At 36.4% G+C, this 23,969-nt stretch overlaps 1 protein-coding gene across 2 annotated transcripts; it reads left to right on the top strand.

Annotated features, from left to right (window-relative positions):
* Positions 1-702: 702 nt before the first annotated feature.
* On the top strand, positions 703-23,857 carry Awh (LIM/homeobox protein arrowhead). 2 transcript variants are annotated; one of them, XM_011070555.2, is made up of 6 exons: positions 709-1,397; positions 15,602-15,894; positions 20,639-20,856; positions 21,674-21,922; positions 22,163-22,333; positions 22,493-23,857. In XM_011070555.2, exons 1-6 carry the CDS (start codon positions 1,392-1,394, stop codon positions 22,558-22,560), a joined length of 1,005 nt encoding a protein of 334 aa, XP_011068857.2. In that variant the 5' UTR covers positions 709-1,391; the 3' UTR covers positions 22,561-23,857. The 2 variants fall into 2 exon arrangements, with proteins under 2 accessions (XP_087263122.1, XP_011068857.2); XM_087406996.1 differs by having other exon boundaries at positions 703-1,397; positions 21,677-21,922; positions 22,163-23,857.
* The last annotated feature ends 112 nt before the right edge of the window (positions 23,858-23,969 follow it).

The following is a 23,969-nucleotide window of genomic DNA, read 5'->3' as shown; positions in this document are numbered from 1 at the left end:
TCGCCGTAGCTCTCGTACGGGGCCCCGCGCACACGCGGGAGTGCCCGCCGACCATTTTTCATATCAACGTTCCTCCGCGCCGGGAGACACTGCACCCTGCATCCTGCGTGCCCGCGGTTTGTAGATTTTACACGTGTCCTCAAGGTACGTAGTATACTTCGCTTCACCGACGATAAAAGCAACTCCGAAGAGCCCAAACGCGAACTGGATCCAATTCGCGAACGAATCACCCCGCTTAGGGGTGGCTACGGTCGAATTCTGATTAACTCAATCGGCGACTGATTCAAGCGGCGGAATTGCTCGCAGCGAAATTTCTGACTGTACAATCCATCGTCCCTAATCTAATCTTTCCCAAAGAATTAATAATTCTATCTATGCAGTTAACGAAATACCACGAGTACCGCTCGACAACTTAATCGCGGTTTAGCTGAAATCGAAACAGTTCCGCATCCTCAACGTCGTTCGGAGAAAAGACCCTATATGTTACAAGAAAAGAATAAAATAAATACTTTATACGCGCAAATTAATAATATTAGTGACGCGCGTAATACGTATCATCTTTTTTTGCAAATTAATGCGAGCATCGGTACGAAGTAACTGCCCCGAGGTCCATGTTCCCCTCCATCCCCCCAATCCTCCCGTCGACGTCGCCTCTCGCCAGACGACGAGCCAGAGAGGGACAACTCTCTTCCGCGGATCGAGATGAGATCGCGGCCAATCAGCGCGACGCGCCGCCGTGCCCCTATCACTCTCATCCACGCTGACACGCTCGGCGGGGATTCAAGTGGGGGAGAAACGCGTGCGAATTGCGACCGCGTGGCAGCGCCACCTTCGCGCCCTCTCTCGCCCTCTCTTCTCTCCCACGGTGAACAGTGGGCCGAACGCGGCCGGGCGAATCGCAGTTACGGGGGTTGGATCCCGCCCATCGCGCTCATGCCGCCCATTCGACGACAGCGGATCGGGTGGTGACGAGAGGGGGTGGGTGAGGGTTTTTACGATCGAGTACGGCGCCGCGTTCGCTCTACGCCTGTGTGGCGTACAGCATCATCCCGGCTGAGCGCGCGCGAGACCGGGAGTTACGTTATTATAGCAAGAGAGCCCGGAACGTGGACCGACTCTCCCGTATTGTATATCATGGTGCTCCTCTCGCGCGTCGCCTCCTCGCATGGCGCTTAACGATCGCCGGCGGTGCTCGCGGAGTTGATAGCTTAGTAACTCTCGCGAATAATTTCCTTTGCATCCGTCGCGATCGCATTTCGTGACGTCCCGTGCGATGTCGCAGAAAGGTCTGCAGCAGCTGTGAATGAGAGATTGAGGGTTTATTATCCGCGTACCGGTGCATCCACAAGTTTACAAGGAGCTCCTCTTTACTTTGATCTCTCACGGAGATCATGAAGGTACGTACCGTGGATACTCGTAAATGTAAGGACTGATCAATGCGTAAGGGAGAATAAGGTGGAGGAGGACATTGTGATTTCTATACAGTCATAATTTTGTACAGTAATAATTTTGAATATAACGTACAGATTGAATTACGTCTATTTTTGACAATATAGACTGATTTTATATAATTTCGATTTAATCTTCTAATTCTCAAAACTAGGAAAAGATAAAAAGTAAATTAAATTAAGATTAAATATAATCTACATTAGTAAAAATGATAAACATTAGTCACAAGAATGACTCAAATTGATGAAATATATTACACAATAATTATTTATGACTGATTTGAATAAGCGAAAGTGGCCTTTCAATATCAATCTAAAATATAAATAAACAAACGAATGTTTATAATTTTATTATAAACGTCATTCATGAATTTTTGAAAGAAATTCGTAATACAATACACTGATGCGATTTAATCAGTTTCGTGAATCACTTATAAATTGTTTTATCGGTGCATGTATTTAATGCAATCGACCGATCTAATTGCATTTAGTGTTCGAAAATGTATTAAAAATTTCTGATCTTATTGAAACCACGGAACAGATTATCACTTCGTGAATTTTAAATTCATATTAAGCGCAGTTATAATATTGACAAAATCGCTAATTATTAATATATCCATTACTCTGTGATAAAATAAAAAAAAAACAGCATGCCAAAACGCAACATGGCAATTTCAATTAGCGATTCTTGATGAAAATGATAAACAACTTATTTCGCATCTTTGCGCATTGACTTTTTCAAAATAGTCAGAAAACTCAGTAATTATAATTTTTATCCGAATCACGATACTAGAACTTAAGTAAAAGACTAATAGCAAATTAAAACACCATTAAATTGCCACTATTAAAGCACCAGTAAAAATGTGTGTTAATTTAACGTAAATACCATATAAAAAAAGCTTAAAACATTAAATTCTCAATACATTTTATTGTCCTATTATATAATAAGTAAAATCTATTTTATGATTCGAAATATTTGCATTGTCGATGTTATGATAAAAATATTCAAGAGTTTAGAGCGAACAGACAAACATTCGCAAAATAAGACTGTATACTGAAAAAAGAATCTGGTTGCCTTAATTGGAATACTGATTGAAAATGGACAATTTTTTTATTGAATTTATTATAATTCTAGTTGAGATAACTAGAATTCTGATTGATATGATCAAAATCTTTTCGTTCATTTTCACTCAGAAATTTTTTCAATGTATGAAATAAAACTGTAAAATTTGAACAAAGTGTTATTGTCAAAAATTAATGTATCAATAAATTAGACAAATCTAATATCATTATTTGTTTTCTTTATGCAAGTACTTGATGTGTTAAGATCGGCGATCATTAGAGTATCTTTTCTTATTGACTTTCACGATATCAGAACATTGTAAACGGCTATAATAATAAAGTAAAGCAAAATATATTGATAAAACTTGCGAGTTACATGCTTTATTTAGCTGTTTATAATCTCAAGTTTTTTTGAATCTTAGTGTACTGAGAGAAATGATTTTGTTATAGGAAATCAAAGGAAAGCAAATGTGATATTTGTTAAAAAACTGATCAATTTGTTACGATTGCAAATTCGTCAACAAATAATCAATAGTATTACTAGCAAATAAGAAGCTCATATGTATATATAAAAGTCGTAGACAATTGCAGGATCCCAAATCGTAAGAAATTGACCAATTCTAATCAAGTATTTTCTCTACATTTGACTGTGCTTGGTCGGTTTCCTACTTAAGACTCCACGATCATCTACGAATTCTATGCAAACAAGTCTAAAGTCTATCCAAAAGATAGGTTCTATATAGTTTGCTTCTGTTACTAATAATTGGTTGGTATAGCAAACTAGCAGCAAACACAATAAAATTTGTTGTCACATATTTACCAATCACCGGTTAAAGGTACTGGTGGCTTGTTAAATTAACAAAATCCTTTCAGTATGCGTTGACTTCGTGATCGCAAGAGTTGGAAAAATCTAAAATATAGATAAACCTCAGAATTTCACCACTCTGGGGCACAGTGTCAGTCATTATCAACTAATTGTCACGATGTCACATCGTAAGATTCAAACTCTTAGGTATCGTTAATAAAATATCTTACGCTTTGTTTGCGTTCAAATATAGAATTGCTTATTTCACGTATCATGCGATTCTACGCGAAACCTCGCAGTATTTTTGCAATAGCCGTGCTCGAAATTAATGCGAATAGTGTTTTTAATAAAAAATTATTTGTCAAAATTAACAAAAAATTAAGTAAAAAAATAATATTAAAATTATTCGTAAAAACTGCAAATACATTCAGTTTTATGTAACTAATCTCATACTCTCGATCTTTGCATTTCACGCTGCGTTCCATTATGTCACAAATAGTTACTACATTAGTATATTAAATCAATGAAAAATCGCATGATACATAATTTTGATATGTTCATGGCATAAAAGAGATTCAAGAGATCTTTATTTATATTTCTAGATATAAGTCTGTCGCTATCACGCTAACTCACACGGATAAATTACGCATCCGGCTGTAGGTAGACGCGTGCTTGGAGCACACCTATGCGTGAGCGAAACTGTAAATTCGCGTAAGATCACGTCGCGGGGACAATCGGCGGCCCACGCCAGCGTGAGTTGTTACTGCACGTTGAAGGCGATCCTTTCAGGATCGCGACGCGTCAGGATCCGCGGCGCACGCACGTGTGGTCCAGTAAATTGTCGACGTAAAGCGCGCAAAATGCCGCATCAGCTTGATCCGGAGTTATATGGCTCCGTTTTTTTAAGCGTCTCTCTCTTTCTCCCGCTGTCGCGAATGGAGTAACGTGCGAGCGACGAATAAAAGACATGAGGCGAGAGACACGAAGCGAAACGAAGGGATGGCAGGGAAAACGCAAGATGACGCGATTCGCGAGGCGCGCCTCGCTTAGAACGAATTTATCGCTCGCAAGCAGAAGTCATACGCAGCCTACAATTCAAAATAATTAACATTTTATGAAAACACTTTTCGCTGTGGGACACCAAAAAAATTTAACAATACATAACTTAAACTTTAAAAATTTAAATTTAAAAAATTTACCAGTCGAATGTTACTTTATACGTATATAAATCATCACGCGACACGTAACACGGATGATAAATCATTGATATCTATTTGCGTTTTTGGCAGTTGTTATTCCATGAATAACACAATAATAATCCGAGGTGTAACCTGAAAAAAATACGCGACGTCTCAATCACGTAACGCGAATGTTAATTGCAACATTCGAAAATTTTGTGTGTCTAAAATTTTCTATGGAAAAAACAGTTTTATTATAAAAAAAAATTATATTAGGTGTTGGAATTAATTCGTAGCGTTTTACAAGAGATGGGAAGTACTTTCATTAATGTATTTTTTAATGCTCATGTGAAATAAATAACATTCTTTCATTAAAAAACGCTACGAATTAATTCCAACACCTAATAGATAATAAACAAATCTGAAATTAATTTTATCGGACTAATAGTCTATGTAGAATGTTCAAACTGATTACTAAAATATGGAAACCCTCTTTAGTATTGTTCATATCACGCTCGAGTTTTCTACATAATTATTTTGATGATCTAATAGAATTATTTTCAAAGACTATTGAGTTATGGTACCATTGCAATATTGAGAATCGGTATTAATTTTTTATACAGTACATATTATTATTATTATTGTAATATTTAATCCTTTCCGATAAGAGAAGGTAAAAGACAAAATATAAACCATAGACATATTATAGTATTCATAATTGGTTCTTATACTTAAGATTGGCTTAAGTATAATCTTAAAATGTCATGAAGTGAAATGTTACTCTAAAAAGTGAAAATTGAGCCAGTCTTGAAAAGATATGTCTCAATTTTCAATCTTTGAGAATGAGATTTTATTCTTCAGAGTGAGATCTTCACTAAAAGTTTTACAGAATACTAATATATTTCAAGCCCATTGCTATCATTCCAATAATACTCCAATATTGATACCTAGTATCACGTTGGTGCTCAATATTAAAAGTTAGTATTGGGCCAGTATCTCTCACCAGTATTCAATTCCCACTTGGGTAGCTAAATTTTTTAATATTTCTGTAAAATCGTTCTCTGCATGTGCTCTCCCTTGGTCACCGCTAATAGACCGGCGTAAAGAGACTCTCGATGACTCTCGGCTTCTGCACGCGTCCGCAGAATACAATTGGAGCGCCGGGCTTCCATTATACGTGGCGTCCAGGGGATGCACGGCACGGGCACGTAAGCGACAACGTCACGCAGAGGCACTCACGTGCGCGTGGGCAGCGTGAACCAACACGACGCGGACAGCGGACACCGCATCGAGTGCACGCACGCGCGCGCGCGAAAAGAGCCAAACGCCATTGTCACGGCTCTTTCGATGTCTTTTCCATCGGCGACTTCGTCGACTTCAAGGTGCTCCAGGCTCGCGGGCAATAAGCGGTTCGAACTAATCGTGAAACGAATCTCTTTTTTCCCTGCTTCTCTCCGCGGCACAATGCTCAGACCCAAGATAGACGGCGGCAACGGCGACAATGTGGCGTGCGAAACCAGAAATCGGATGGCAATTTAAATGGATCTCGAGTGACCGGTCGGGGGACCCTACATCCCTCTCGCTCTCTCCGGACGGATCGGTCTGCCATAGGTCTATTATACCTGCCTGTGCGCGCGCGCAACGATCCGTTTCCACGCGAAGTGCTCCTCTTTTACGAAGGCGTGAAAGAGGCTCGTGCCCTTCCCTCTCGCCACGGACCTTCCAACGTCGACTGCGGCCGTTTTCGAAGAGGTATACTCGAGATACACAAAACCCCGCTGGAGTATTTATTTCCGATCGCTCGTCGTCTCGAGACAGGAGGACAGTCGGCCCTGTGTAGTCGGCCACTTTGTCAACTTGTCACCTGGGCTCCGTGTAGACGCGAAAAGAACGAGCTTAGGGGCGCCCCGTTCGGAATAGATCGGGATCGCGTTCCGTTCTTTCTCACCCCGGGAATCCCGATTCTTCGTCGCGCAACATTCCGTTCTCTCGACGTTTAATCCTAGAAAGTAGAATGCTATCGATATTGAGCAATATAATATTGGTATTAATATGTAAATTTTACGTACGAGGAAATAAGCGACTCTTAATTAATGTAATACAAGATTTTCGCACATTTTATATTTTTAATGACAAAATATTTATAGTCTAAACACGATAATCTAATTATGAATTTAAAATAAGGAAGAAAGAATAACGCTATCAACTTTACTTTTAAAACGATAGTAATCCACTATACAATGTGTCTCCTCATAAGTAACTTTATTAATAAAATATTATATATATAATAACAATAATAAGGTAAACTACTTAAAAAATGAAACCACTTATCACGTTCTCTGTTACAATACTGACAGCAAGCCTAAACTGACATATAAAGAATTAATTTTTTAAAAGCTTATTTCTGCTGTCCTAGCTTTTAACATGGCAGATTGGACCTCTTAATGATCATTGAAGACACATAGCTCAACGTTCAGTGACCTCGCCCACTTGCAAATTTATGTTATAGTGTTCTAGAGTTAACATAGCCTTCCTAATCACGCGAGTAGCAAATAGTTTGGTTTTGCTCGAGAAAGGGAGAAAGCTAACGATCGACGTTCGAAAGAGGACTTCACCCCGTCCTGCGGTAACGATCGGTACGTTTGGAGATATAGTCACCCGACGCGAATATTCGACGTCCATAATTCTCACATCGTCGCGCACACGATGTGTCTACATGTATATATATCTCTCTCTCTAATAAATTCCTCTAACGAGAGTCCGTATGTGCCGGCAAATTCTATTAGATAGTAACGCCACTCGCGCATCCAGACAGTCTACTACAAAGTATTCGTTTCTAATTAACGGTCATGTTCATTAGCGACTGAAAACGAATTTGTGTTCCGTGTGTGACAAGATAGGAGACTCTGGGGCACGTAATTTCAGTTACATTCAATACACACACGACAATCAATTCAAAGACTTCAGGGTTCCATCGTTATCTTTCTGCATTTCCAAATATCTATTCATTCAAGTCAAAACAATGTGATTCTTCGCTGTCGTTATTATTTATAAATTTAACCCTCCAAATCTGTAACATAGTTATTGACGATAGGTCTATAAAACTGATTTATGTTAATTGAGGCACTAATTTATTTTAAGGAAAATGATGTAATTCGGATAAAAAACGAATGAATAGTAAGTTTATTTTAATCAGACTAATCCAAATTTGCAAATGTAATAAAAAGAAAATTAATTTTCTTTTTGTTACATTTGCAAATCTCTTTGTTAAAGATATCAAACAATTTAATTGAATTTGACATTTTTAACAAAGAGATTTTTCAAAACAAATATGCCTGAACCAAGGGATAATGAGAGTATATGCGCTGTAATTGAAGCGTAAATTTACTTTGTGTAAAAATTAATCTTTATGCAATTTACTTATTGAACGTTTCAACTCCAGTCCGAGTGACAAAGAGACTTATTAATTAAATAGGACTCATCATCAGCTCCAAAAAGTTAAAAGTAATAAATTAATAATAAAATAAGTTAGAAGTAATAAATTTATAATAAATTAATAATAATTAATAATAAATCAGTAATAAATCTCAAGTAATAAATTATATTTATTATTACATTTGCAATACATTTGCAATAGTTGATCGAAGTTAAAATCTAATAATTGTAAAAAGATATAGAAAAAGAAGGCATCGTTTGTCGCGTCGGTTAACTTTCGGTTTTACGGTACTAGATCGCATTATGATTATGGACGAATGGCATACCTACTACGGGAATGGTTCCGCCAGGAAAAGAAGTATCGATTTCAATGGACACAACCGTGTCCCAGACTGTCACGGAGTCGCAAGGGCCGATGAAGGCGGGAAGCTTGTAGTGGGACCCCTACGGGCCCCCCCGTCGACAGGCTTTCAGCTTCGAAAGTCATACCCAATGGTAGTGTCTATAGTCCGGGAAAAGGGACCTAAACCGAAACTGAAACCACTCGAGTTTTATAAGAATAGGACCTCACGGCTATTCTAAACAGAGGCGTGCACGAGAACTCAATACTGGTATGAAATATACAAGTTCACCGTGGGTCCCCTGTCTTCGCGATGGCACCACTCGAGTTGCCACTTTCTTCCAGTAAGAGTCAATAACATCGTAAAAGCGGGATTACCAGAATAGGTAAATCTTTAGATCCGATTATGTGGGATTGAAGGGTCACCAATGCGCGTTAATACGAAAATTACATCTCTATTACTTCAAAAAGATAATATACTTGTATTCTTGGAGTAATAAGAACAGATTAACGATATAATAACATTTAATTGGAGAATATTGAACAAAATCTGGTAATATCAAATTTTGTCTAGCATAATGATACAATATTTAATACATATTATTAAATATAATAATGGAGAATTTACTCAACTGTTTGATAAACGAAAAGAACGATTTTGTCAAAAGATTTACAATTTTGCTGACTAATATAACTATTTATCATCATTATTTTAATAATTCAATAAAATTATTATCAAATTTGTCTATCTAGTAAAATTTTAAATTTTTTAGCAAAATTGTTTTGTGTAATAATTAGAAAAGTAAGATAATTGTTTATATTAATCGAATATTTGATTGAAATTGTTTTATCAAAACTTTAATAATTCTCTCTCTCTCTCTCTCCCTCTCTTGTTTAAGCTTGATCATCATTATCAAATTTTTTCAGTAAATATGTCGAGCTTATGATAACAATAATAATTGATATTAATTCATCGCTAAAGTGTCTTTAAAAGCTTCACATTGCCTTCAGTTTATAGTAATAAATCTGTTATAGTAATATATTATAGTTAATTATTATCTGTTATAGTTAATTATATTACAGTTATAGTAATAAATCTGCATCTTATTCGTGAAATAAAGAGCAATTTAAGTAGCACACCTCGAGTCCAAAACTGAACGCCTTTAATTATGTAAATCTAACCGAACTCTCAGCCACTCAGCCATCTCAAGCGCCAGTTCACTTTCGTTGCCTCGCTGCAGGGCCTTTCTCGCGAGCTCTTTCGAAGGCCTGGCACATACTTATATACATTAGACGGAAGAAGTCTAATCCCGCGCTTTACGACGCCGCTTCGCGTGTAACTCGAAGTTATTATTGTCACCTATGACTCTTGGTCTCGCGCCAACGTGCATGTGTATACGCATAAGCGCGGATTAACCACTGATACGTTTACTATCCTGCAGAACACGGATAGCGTTCTTTCATCCGATCTCGTATACAGCGAGAGGCACCGTTGTATAATATGTACGTTGAATGTACTGAATATAAATTACACACGTCACAGAATTCTTCTAAAGCTCGAACATGTGGAACAACATTCGATATCGTATCTCCTCGCGCTTTCAATTATCTATGAATCTCTAGACGGAAGGCGCGCTAATCGGATTTACAATGTTGTTAAAACAAATTAGTTCAACCGTGCTGCGTTTCGAGAATTGAATTTATATGAACAGATCGCGGGAGGTAACGATTCTTACATTTGTTTAATCGACCAGTTATTTATCGCTAGTGTCTTGTCGATATCTCACCCGTCTTCCGCGAAGCGACTTGCGAAGCGACTCGCGCGTATCCAGTTTGTGGAGTTACAAACCCGGTAAATGATCCACCAGGCAGCTGGTCAAGCGCAAAAGGCACCCTACCGTGAGCTAACGTAACCGCAGCGATCGGCGGCAGCCAACGGCACTCGATTCGTAGTCCTCACCCCATAATAGACGACACGAATCGCGCTCGTTCCTTTTCAATAATGGTGACACGCGTGTCGGTGTCAACCCGAGCTGTGCTGGTACACGCACTGCGTGTAAATATGTGTTCTCGCCTCGACACCTCACCTCTCACGCTCGAAGTAACACACGCAGTTCGCACGTCCCCGCACGTCCGCAACACCCCGCGACACATTCCCCCAAATAAGGGAGGCTGCAGTAACGCCGAATGGGAAGCATAATGGCCGTTCGGGTAGCCAGTCGCCTCCGAATCTCTCTCGGTCATTATGTTACCGGTCTTGTTACGATAAACCTGGGGTGTTAACGTCGACTATGCAGCCCCTCGATGTCATCGACGAAATGACTCTTGAACGAGGGGGGCGTGTCCTCATAAATCAGACTTGGAGCCTTGCGTCTGTTTGACGTTCTTGAAAAAAAAAATTGCAGTTATCAATTGATTTGTTCTTTGTACAGCAACACTGATATTGGTGAGTTCAGTATAAAAATATAAGAATACAAGAGTACGGGGGCCTTATTTTTGAAAAATATCGCATACAAAAGCATTAGAGAAATATATAATGTACGTAACATATATTATAGTATTTTCATACATTTTCGTATGCAATATTTTTCGAGAATACAATCCCACACAAGGGCCTTATTATTGATATTGCATACGAAGATAATATAATATAATAGATAATATAATAGAATAATTAGAAACAATCTTAAATAAACAAAATGCTACAACATATAATTTAATATAATAAATACCTAATGAGATAAAAGTCTTGGAAGAATCTAACTAGTCTTTGAGATTATAAAAGTTACAAAAAATGCATTCAGAGTTTTTGGAATAATTAAAAACAAATTATACCATAATAATAAGATGTAAAATATTGTTTAAAATTAATAATAATATTAATTTCGATGCGTATTCTTTTGATTACGATTCCGATATATATTATCAGCAATCTAAAAATCTATAATTCACATTTTTAATATTGGTATAGGATAATAGAGTATTATGTATATCGGAACATATGTGACCTTTAACAGAAACAGATATAATATCACAATAATATTTATATCATCACAATAATGTTGCACTGACCACTGTATTGTAATAAAAAAATGACAGCAAATATGACAGCTGTATAGGTATCCATGATGTAAAACAATATTAGGAGCTTATATTCTCAAAGAATATCGCGTACGAAAATACTATAGTTACATATATTATTTCCTTAGTATTCTTTGTATACGATGTAGACGATTGTCGCTTTACATACAGTAGGGTGACCGTTTGTGTCACTAATTGCGCCCATTTTGGCCACCTTCGTCATTTATTAAGTTTTTCTAATTTAAGGTTGGCTCAACAATCGCTCGCGTTTCTTTTTTTACATTGTAAAAAAATGATTTTCTACGGAATATACTCAGGACACAGATTTAGTAGAAAAAATTATAAGAATTCCCGAAACGCGATAAGTGGAATTTAATATATTTATATATTTAATATATTTAATATATTTTTTAATGATAACAGTATACATATACTCGTGTGGACTACACTAGAAATGAGACGCATACAAGTTAAGTTCCTTTTAAAATGAATTCTATTGATGAAATTTTATAAAATTAAGATAATACAAATCTGCGCTGTACTTCGTGCGTTAACAATTGATATAAATATATAAATATAAAGAGAAAATATTTTAAAAATTGTTTGTTTAAAGTTACGGAAAGTATATGCGGCCGCCCTTAATACTTTATAATGTGATACAGAATTAAAGAAATATATAAATATATATTAAATAATATATCAAAGTGCAACTTTTTGTTCTATAAACATTGAAATATATAATATTTTGCATTTTTGTTATTTACTTATTTCATCCCTTTTATTTTGAACAAAATTTGTTATAATGCTAAATCTTTCAAATGATCAAAATTGGCATTCTATATGAACTATAGTTCTATCCACAATAGAAATACTAGGTGGCCAAAAATATTGTAAAATGGAATTATTTATCTTTTTCATTATACGTTCGCTTTTTTTAATAATAAAATAAATAGTATCTTTTTTTATATATTATTATAAAAAAAAACTTTTTAAGTTGCCGAAATGGTTAAGATAGTCACAAACGATGCATCCTATAGTGGTATGTGTATAGTTTTTAGTTTTTACTCGCACGAGATATAAAATATTCTTTATAAGCCTTAAAAAATCGTTAAATTAATTAAGCACAATCTTTGTGTTAAATTAAATACTTTTATCTACATCTAATTTTCCTCCGGTCTTTTGAAAGTTCTCTCGGAATTAGATCTGATGACTTTTTTAGAAAACGTATTAGAAAATAGTGCAAATTTTAATAATGACACTTAACTTTCGGCAAAGCTATAATAGCCTCTAACAGAAGAGCCAAATCTAATGTTTTTTTCTTTTAAACGCACTACAAGAAAGTTTCAATTGGTTTGTTTTCTGTTCCTGCACTAGACTGCACTAAAACTCTCTTTCTCGCTTTCGACAAATCAAACATATACCTATATATCACTTTAAGTAGATAAAGTGTACACTAGTTCAGTCACAGAAAACAGACTTTATTTCAACAATTTTGGTATTAGCTGTCGATCTCCGATAGGACAGAATCTTCGGCAAAAGAGTCGTTAATAGAACGCTAATCGAAAAGTGACAATTGTGTATAGAATTTAACATAGTATTATCGACAGAAATACAGCAAAGTTTGTCAATTGCTGGCAGAAATCAAACAGAATTTGATGTAGTTTAACGGCAGAAATAGAGCAAAATCTGCAATTGACAGATATCTACTCGGTTTCGATTTCTATTGCTAATCTACACAGATTCGAATATTGCAACAGAATTGACAGAATATAACCTTAATAGTCAATTTGTCAGTAATTACTGATTGAATTTGTTGCTAATTTGTTGGTATATTGTGAATAGTTTATTTACTAAAATACTATATGAAAAAATATGTATTTTCTAAGTAAATTTAACAAAAAATTAAAAATATGTAAGATCCTTCAAGTAATAAATTTCTAATTATTGCAATTTCGTAAGAGAATTTTAATTTAATATATTCATTTAATTATTATTAATTAATCTTTAATAGTCATATTTAATATCTGAAAATATTTAAAATTTAGCTAAATTAATAATTTAGAATATACATATAAAGAATATTCCTTCATAGTAAAGTTCAAAAATTTCTGACATAAAAATGTAAAAGAAAATAATAAAACGTTCTATAACAATCACATTTTTATTCTTATATATTCGCTTTTCATTTCTTTAACTAAATATAATATAAATTATTTTTTTATATCACTAAAAAAATATTCTAAAATTCTGTTTTTAAAATAATTTAACGCTGAATAAAAATTTGTTAATGATGAAGAATATTCTGAATAAAAAATATTCTTCATCATTGACAAATTTTTTCCACGCAAATTGAACTTTAATATTGAGAAATTAATTTTTTATTTTCAACATACAATTAAGAGAGTCTTTATTTCATAATTCTATAATTACAAGAGAATTACGTTTTTGCGTTATTAATTAATTATTAGTAGAACATGATAATAAATAAATAATAGTGTGTAAAAAATAAATATAAATAATATTTAAATTTGTTACATTAACTATATAATAATTTACATTCATAAAAATTCACAAGAATACTCTCCCTAAGTTGTCTCATTCTGTATAGTTGTCTCATTTCTATATCTAATGTAGTATATATAAGATTGGCTGTAAAAACTTATCATATTCTGTTGATCAGATAAGCAAATGTTTAAAAACATCAATGAATATAAGAACCGCATTATAATTCGAACACAACTCAATCCATAATTATGAAATATTAGAATCTATATACGATTTTGATTGCGATAACATACAAATTTTAGATAAAGAGAAAGTTGTTTTATTTAAAAGATTGATCTCAGAGATAATTCATATACAAAAACAGAAACATGGTTTCAATTTACAAAACGATATTTTATCTGTGATCAAATATATGTGAATATATTCGCAAAATCTTAATATTTTCCTTTATTTTTTATTATTTATTAAGTTGATTTATATTTATCACAATTGATTTGATTTTCATTACATTTATAATCGAAATATCAGTAGCGTTATTTTTTCATGTAAATTCTTAATTTTTTTTAAATTTCATATTTTATATATTAGGTGTTGGAATTAATTCGTAGCGTTTTTAATGAAAGAATGTTATTTATTTCACATGAGCATTAAAAAATATTAGGTGTTGGAATTAATTCGTAGCGTTTTTTAATGAAAGAATGTTATTTATTTCACATGAGCATTAAAAAATACATTAATGAAAGTACTTCCCATCACTTGTAAAACGCTACGAATTAATTCCAACACCTAATACATTAATGAAAGTACTTCCCATCACTTGTAAAACGCTACGAATTAATTCCAATACCTAATATGTTTGAATAAATATATATTTTATTTGGTATAATACAATAAACACAGTAGATGAACACTTGCGATTAAAAAAATTTGTTCTGACCAACTTTTTAATTCATGTAAATGTTTTTATTATAACATAATTTTTCATAAAGACAAATTCTAATTTGATCACGATCTTTTATTTAGTAATTTGTGAAATTTAATAGACATAAAATTAATCAAATATGGACATAATAATCATTCTTGATCAACTTATTCTCCAGCGTAAGACCAATTCATTGAATACTAATATTACTAACTAATTTAATAGTTGCGTTGTCTTATCTGCGAATATATTATAATATTTTTAAGGTATATTATTAGTATATTATTAATAGGTATATTTTTAGGTATATTATTAGTAGATATATTATTTATAACACTGGATCCAAAAAAGGAACTTGTTCATTTTAATGAAGATTATTTTTAGTAACTTGTGTTGGCTCTAAAAGACATTTTACTTTATTCAGATTTATTCATTACACATATAGAGATTGAATCTAATTAGATATTTGTTAAATACAAAAATCGACTATACAAATATCAGCCAATTATTTTAAAACTGTCTTAAGGTGCTAATACAACTCTTTGATTAGCTTAAGATGTCTCAAAATTGTACTTAATATAATTTATGAATATCGGCCTTAAATACCAGTATAAAATGTGTGTAAATGATAATAAATCTAAAATTGAGAAATAATATAGATATCCCACACGCAGGTATACATAATTACCCACCAAACAATCCACGCAAATAATTTAGAGTTAATATGTTTTTGACGTTCTTACGGAATTTGCGGAATGTTTGTGGAAGCTTTCGGATCGTGTTTACAGACTAAATTTGGATTTTGCTGTTTTGTTGTATACACAGACGGAAGTCGAGGACACGAGTGGCGATGGTGCATGCGACAGCGGCGTCGGCGGTCCCAACCTCGCTTGTCCTGAGGGTACCAGCGGGCTGGTTGTCGGCCCGGAAACATCGCCGAGCGTAATGGAGTGCGGTGGATGCGGCGAGCGAGTACGCGAACGAACTATCCTTTGCGTAGGCGGACGTACGTGGCACTCCAGGTGTCTGAGGTGTAGCGCTTGTGCCAGGCCATTGCACGATCAGCACTCGTGCTTCCAGAGAGGCATGCGAGTGTACTGTAGGCACGATTACGATCGGTAAGTCGACCATCGATTGGTACTTTCACCTGAAATAATACTCGCGTTACTATTTTTGGTTGCGCGATTTGATTGGACAATTAAATCGGCTCAATGAGTTATACGTGTCAACAGAAAGAGAACGAGGCGGATGGAGAGAAATAGACAGAGAGAGAGAGAGAGAGAGATGGAGGGAGAAAATAGCCGCTTCTTTTTGTTCGCATCGCTGAATGAATAAGTGGAATATTTTTGTTGCCGCGCGATGCGCATCGATAGCGATGTAAGACGTACGGTCGTGGAGATCAAAGTCGACGGAACCCGCGGTGACTCGTCGATTGTACGGAAGGCTTCGGGCGCAGCCTGCCCAATGTGTTTATCCAACTGTCAATCAGTTACTTCAGTCACCTGGGTCTCTTACACCAACCGAGCTCCGACATGAGCCCGTCCTGATATCCGATCGCTGCGCGCCACATCTGGCGATGGCGAACGTCTGACGTTTGATTTCATATTAAATTCATACACGCGTTATCGCGCAACAGGAGTACTCCTGCGAGTTGAGCGGGGGAACAAATCGTGCGCTCGTCGAAATAAATTAATTTTCATTCTCGCCTGTGCAAATTGAATACGGTATCCTCGTTAATTACTGCACAACAGCGGTCCTGAGTTTTCGACGCTGGCTAACTCGGGCGAGACGCTCGGGTCCGATAGTATGCGGGAGGTCCGAAGGAATCTGCCGCGTAATTTTTTTGATTCGTGCTTTCTGCCTGGTAACGCTGCCATTCGATGACCCGATCGTCGGCGGGATCCCGACACGACCCGTGGACCCTGTAGACCCGTCGACAACCGCCGCCGACAACCGCCTCCGAGAGAACCGTCCCGTCTCCTCTCGCGCGATAATGGACAAAACGGCAAGAAAAAAAAAAAGAAAAATACAAGCAAGCGGGATCTTCAGAGTAAAGTATCGGACGTAAGATTTCACTTCGCCTTCGCGTCTATCTTCCATCTCGCATCAACATTGTAGCTCCCTTTCACGGAAAGAACAATTTTGCTGGAACATCTAAAAATTTAGTTAGATACATCATACAGATTTGAAAATAATTTTGTTGGATCATTAATACAATGTAGGTTGATGAGTAATGTTATAGAAAGTTAACACTCAATATTTATTCTTGTATTTATTCTTGCTGACTCTATTTTTCTTTGCTGTTGAACGAAGAATCAGAACGAAGAATTTTGTTTTAACAATTTTTAATTTCGTGGATTTTATTTTTATTTCATGAACATATTTGAAAGAGAAATGTTATTGTTGAAATTATTTTTAAAACTTTACATTCATTTTGCGTTCTGCAGATTGCAGCGTTTTTATTCTTCAAATTTAATCTTTTTTTATTATCTTTATTTAATATTTTACAACTAACTTTATTGTTTTTATTGTTCAATATTGTAACAACTTAAATGTTCTACATAATTATTTTGATGGTTTAATAAAATTATTTTTAGATTTGTATTTATGAGGACAATTTGAAAACTTCGTAGCCTAATCATAAATGGTGGTAATATATTTGAAATATTGGCACACGGTAAAGAGACGTCTGTCTTATATATATATATATATAATTTTAAAGTTTGAACTTGTTCTGTTAAATAATTTGTTGTAAAAGTTAATTTATATAAATAATATGTAGACGTTCATGGTAAAACATAACATTAAACATCGTGCCACGATTAAATTTTTTTAACGGTTAAATACCCATGTTAAACAGACATGTTGAAAGGCTGCCACAGACAAAATTTCTGTAAAGCCTCGTCTACAATAGTCGCACAGGTTGTGTCGCATGTCGCAAGTAATAGCATCGCAGAAAAATTTATCGCATGCCGCAAGAGTTAAATGAGCGTCTACAATAATCACAAGAGTTAAGAGAGCTAAATGAGCGTCTACAATAGTCACAACGATAGTTTGCACGCAATTCGACAACAAATTCTAAACGTCAACTTGCTGTGCTGTGATTGACTGAGCTCATGCGCTTACATGCCTTTCGCAGTCGCAAAAAGTTGAAGTTGGCTCAACTCCGTACGATAAGAGCTCTTGCGACTACGACAATCATGCGACTATATGCGACACTTCTGTGACATTTCATATGACATGCGACACAGCTTGTACGAGTATTGTAGACAAGGCTTATCAGTAACCTTAAGACGCGAACTTAAGGCGATAAGCCAATTAGGATACTATTTTAGATCTACGTAATCTAACAGAAATAGCAGTAAACTTATCCATAAGGCGAGTTTCAATCGGTTGAGATTATGGATAAATTTATTATTTCAAGAAATTTTTTTTTTTAAAGCAATATCCTGATTGGCTCGTCGGCTTAAGTTTATGTCTTACGGTCACTGTTGTGGAATTTTGTGTGCGGCAGTCCTAAGGAAATGAAAATTGTGTGTGTGTGTGTGTGTGTGTGTGTGTATGAGATAGTGCACCATTGTATGCAACATAATATAAAGAAAACTTTATATTAAAATAATAAAGAAAACTGATAATTGTAAACAGCTATTTTGAGGAACTTCGAGAAATAGATTTCCGTGATTAAGTAAACGCATTGTAACATCGCTAAATGAAGTGTATTATAGTTATAAATATTGAAAAATTAAAAGCAATTTAAAACCTAAAATTGTAGGAATAATATGTAATATTAAAATAAAATTAAGATTGAAAACAGGACCATTTATACGAATAAACAATTACGATCAAAGTTAGATGTTAGACTGTTAAATTTTAAATAAATTTTAAATAAATTTTTATCTCAGAATAATTGCGCCTCGATTATGCTTTCGAACTTTCAACATAATCAATCCGAAATATATATTAAGCCTCCCAAATTTAATTAGATTGTTAATTTGATACTACTAACATCTTAAAAACTATAAAGAACTTATTGCGAAAATTATTACCTCAGCCGGAATTAAAACCCGGATCTCCTGTATTCACAGTGCAAGGATCACGTTCGACCGGAGCCTTGGGAATACTAAAATTGACTTCATTGTTAAGTCGCGAAGTTTTCAAATTGCCTTTGTAGCTAAATTATTATGGATACTTCAGCAAAACCTTTCTTTACGTATACGCTCTCTTCGAAAATCGCACGCTGTGTGACACACCGTGTGTCGTAATCGCGAACAAGAGTCCCTCTAAATTCAAATCCTTCCCTAGCTTCCGACGTGGGCGTGACGGGAGATCACCTTTAGCGCCAGGACAAGGAATTAGGTGCCTCTCTTAAAAGGACAATGGGATTAAGGCGCGTGTATCGGCAGATCAGAAAAGTTTAATCTCGCCAGACGTTGCACGATAGGATCTACATGGCGTTTCTAACTCTCTTTGTTCTCTATCTGCATTCAAAAAATAAACGTACAAGATTTCAAGGAGGAGGCATCGCGATGGAGGGCACACGTGCCTCTTTCGATAAGCTCAAAGCGAATAAAGCTATTTCTTCGGTGCGTGCGGAAGCGCATCCTACTACGATCTATCCTGCTACGATCCAGAGCGAGAGATTTTTCGACAACATCCACAGACACAGAGTGCATTGGTGATGACCACCGGGATAGTCGCGTGGCAACCCATAAGGTATTCGAAGCGCACCAATGTACGCCGCAGGCATTCGCAAACACAATCCACATAAATGCGCAGTACGAGGGGAGGGGAAAGAACGAACTCGGGCGGGGTATCGAATCGGATGCACTTTCCGTGTTCATGAATATGATAATGGGCTAATGGGCCGTCTGGTCGTTGTTTAATTATCGACCACGACACTCCCAACGACACGGGCCGGCTGCTGTACGGCAGGACTACGGCCCACTACGGGTGCCACTTCGAAGGAACGAAGCATCCTCTCGTTGAGCATCCTCACGGTCGCATCCTACGGTAAACGCGAGTCCTCATCCGCGCCCCATTCATCCGATCGTGCCCGTGTCTCCACAGGCATGGTACACGGCTACCGTTTACGGCGTCCGGGGCTCTATCCCACGGATTTAACGCGCGCATTTATACTGCGCTGATATTATTAGAATCGATCCGACGGATCTACATGCAAGTATGCGATACGCTTTATTAGAGATCGCGGCACGCAGCCGACTCCGCCGCGAGGATCTCGACGGTGCGGCGTACAAACAACCGCAACCTGTATAATTCCGACGAATTAATGCATGAGGGCTATTGTATAATTCTTCGATCGTTTTCTCGTGCGCGCGCACAACCGGGGGTTAATTAAAACGCAAGAGCTTCGAATTACGAGCGCGCCGGTATACGCGCGGGTATTGACCGGAAGGCGCGAAGGTGTATCTCGAAGAGAGCGATACTTCTCTCGCAGATCCTTTCCAAAGCTCGTGGGAGGAACGAAGAGCGAGCGAACGAAGTCGAAGAAATAAACGGCCGCGAAACACGCGCCGATGGAGACCACTTGCTCCTCGACACGAATATCTCTTCTCTAAAGTCTCTTTTCTTCCTCTTCTCTCAAGCTACCGCCCGTCGGCCTTCGTTTCTTCTTCTCCTTCTCCACCGAGATATATTCGAGCGGTTATCATTACACCCCGCTCGTGTACTCGTTCAATCGAATGTCGAACGAGTCCGGCTATATTGGCTGTCGTTATAATGTATATTCGCAAAATAAATCCGAGACACACCACGATACGTATACCAACACTTATAAATGATATACGCTTGGCGGCAGTTTACGCAGTTAACACGAGTACGAGTTACGCTTCTCGTATTTTGCAGAACTTTTGGAGCAAAGTGCGCGAAATGCGGGCGCAGCGTGGGCGCTGGGGATTGGGTGAGAAGGGCCAGGGAAAGGGTTTATCATCTGGCCTGCTTCGCATGCGACGCTTGTTCGCGTCAGCTGTCGACCGGTGAGCAATTCGCCCTCCTGGACGCCCGATTGCTTTGCAAGGCGCACTATCTCGACGTCGTCGAGGGCAACAACACCTCTTCCGATGGTGAGAATGTCGCACAAACGAGTCATTGTTGCACGCGCGAAGACGTAGTTAACGTAAAATAAATATTGTGAAAACGATCCGATTTGAAAAATATATAAGAAGAAACATAAAATCTTCTAATTGTTGCGGGTAAAAGTAAAACGCCCTTTGTTAAATTTATTCTTTAACGCCATCAAGTAATCTTCTTCAAGTATTTGTTGTAACAGTTAAATTAATTTGATTAACTCTAGAATGCTATCGATATTGAATGATACAGTATTGCTAATAACACAAGATTTTGATACATTTCAATTACTTTTAATAACGAAATATTTATAATCTAGATCTTTGAAAACTACAATAAATAATTTTATTATTTACTGAATCCTTTATGGACCGGCGACCCTGTTTGGGATCACTCTCTTTTATAAACTATTTGTTCAATTTTTATAAAAATTATTTCCTCGTTTTCTTTTAATTTTAATTTTAATTTTGCAATTCTGAGACCAGAATTAAAGTCAACGATCCCAAAAATCTTTAGAGAATAAGATCTTTCATAAGTTATTTTAGAAAGCTCCGATCATCAAAAAGGAAAAATAGAAATAAACATATTATCAAATTCTCAATCTTGCTGACTATTGAAGGCATAATTTAACCCCCTGTGATCTTGCTCACTTACGTATCAAACTTACGATAGCGTTCTATACTATGATTAAAAATTCCATGGTTAAAAATATACTGTTGGCGATCCTTTATTTTGCTGTATAAAACGCGCACCGATTGAGATAGATCGCGTAATGGTGTGGAAGGTAGATACGGCTAATTGGTACTTTCGCAGAAGGCGGTGACTCCGAGAGTGGTCACAAGGGCGGCAATAAAGCGAAGAGAGTTAGGACCACTTTTACCGAGGAGCAACTCTCCGTTCTCCAGGCGAATTTTCAATTGGACAGTAATCCCGATGGGCAGGACCTTGAAAGGATAGCGCATGTAACTGGACTCAGCAAGAGGATAACGCAGGTGTGGTTCCAAAATTCTAGAGCAAGGCAGAAGAAACACCTTCACACTGGCAAAATGAAGGGACAACACGGTAAGCGAAACATCGAATCATTCCATTAATTTGCTTATATTGCTTGAAATTCCCAAAAATTGCGCTTAATACGAGACAAATATATATTCCGATTTTAAAGAAAGAGAAAGTAAAGATTTCGAACGTAACAGCGTAAGTGCAAGCAGCACGATCTCTATTTCCACAAAGTGTCGTCGCGATTATATGCAATCGATAGGTAATAACTTTAATTATCAACATCGGTGGAATGAATTTTTGCAGTGCACCAATCGCCACCGAATTCTACCGCGTCGCCCAACGATTTCGGTCGTCACATCAACCTGCATCTAACGTACTCGTTTCAACATCAGCAACAGCATCAACAGCAACAACAACCGCAGCTTAGCCCAGCCACGTGTAAGAGCCCGACAGGCTCCATTTATCACAATCATGGTAAGAGATCGTTCGCAATATCCCTGCGTGTCGGGGAACTTCATGAAAGATTCTTACTGCGATCAAAGACTTCAGATTGGGAAAATTCGACAATCAATTAGAGATTGGACGAGATCGTACATTTACATGTAATTGCGATTCCATTAACTCTGTTCTCAGGGTCGGAGCAATCGATGGACGAGCTCTCGCAAGACTCGATGCTACTATCTATGCCGAATGAGGTTTAATGGCGATTTCAATTATATTGTAAATACTCGGCGTTGCTTCGAAAAAGCGTCAGAAGGTAGAGGTCGAGGAAGCACCATTCAATGCTCGGTTATCGTTTTATTTATCCAAGAAAAGTGAAAAATTCAATCGTCGCGCTCTTCGATGACGCACTTTCGAGTTACACTCGCAACATATATCTTGCGCTCTCGGTGTTGAATCTTACTGGAACCAGTATTGTTCTGTGTTACATGCGAAATGATATGTACGCACGCGTGAATTCGCGCTCGCGTGTGCGTGTATATGTGTGTATGTGTGTGTATGTGCAATGTGTTTGTGTGCATGTATGTGTGCGTGTGCGTGCGTATGCGTGCGTAACTTTGTCTGCAATTTTGAATCGATCTATCTGCCTACCTCTTTCTTGGTTGTGTGTGAATTGTGATTTTGTACCTCTTTCTCGTTCGTCTCTCTATTCTTTCTTTCGTATCGGTGCCTGATGCAACCAGGAGGGAATCGCTTTAACGAAGCCTTTAAAGCGAACATAGGCATAAAAGAGAGGCGGATACGTAGGACACCTATTATGAATCTATTTGGAAATGATTCCGTTCGGAATGATTCCGTTTCTCGTCACTTGATCTATTCCATAGACATTCGAATTGTATTCAAAATGATCGAAAAATTCCAATTTTAAATATGTTATTTGAAAAAGTTTATTAAAAGTTTATTAACTCTTAATGTTAAATATATATAATAATTTTTATTATATTAAATAGTGACAGCATGTTGCAGATTAAATTATTATGTTATTAATGTGTATTAGTAAATAATATATAATATTACTTAATGTAATATTATTATTAGCAGGTTAAACAAAATTATATGATGAAAATTAACTTGTCATTTATTTACGTAAGAACTATTATATTTAAGATTGAAGATTGACACATAATTATTTTACTTTATTATTATACGTTATAATTTTATTTTTTTACATATTTTTTTATCTTTTTTATTATAAAATTAGAAAAGAAATATCATTTTTTTTACTTACATTATTTATTATTCTATCGCTATGACGCTTAACATTTTTCTCAAAATTCGCGAGTCTAAAACTTGCAATTCTGAGCGGAATCGCGAACAATTACATAATAAGTGCCCTGAACGTCATCACGGAGGCGTAATCGCCGTCGCGTCGTCGACGGAATTTTCGTTCGCGTCGCGTAGCAATGCTTGAAATGAAAGTATCTTTCATAGTAATCTCAATAGTCATGTAAAATCATTCAATATGAATGTCCTGTGATGTAAATATTGTAAACTAAACGTATATAAATATATGCGATTGCACACGTTGAACAAAAAAGGATGGCCTTTGTTTCTTGATCAATCCAACTTATTCTCCCTCCCGATATTTCCCGTGCGATATTCTTTTGAA

Source organism: Acromyrmex echinatior, chromosome 6, assembly GCF_024713525.1.
Source record: "Acromyrmex echinatior isolate Ae372 chromosome 6, ASM2471352v2, whole genome shotgun sequence".
Lineage (NCBI taxonomy): Eukaryota > Metazoa > Arthropoda > Insecta > Hymenoptera > Formicidae > Acromyrmex > Acromyrmex echinatior.
The sequence above is the reverse complement of the archived record's forward strand: the minus strand, read 5'-3'. Positions and strand labels throughout refer to the sequence as shown.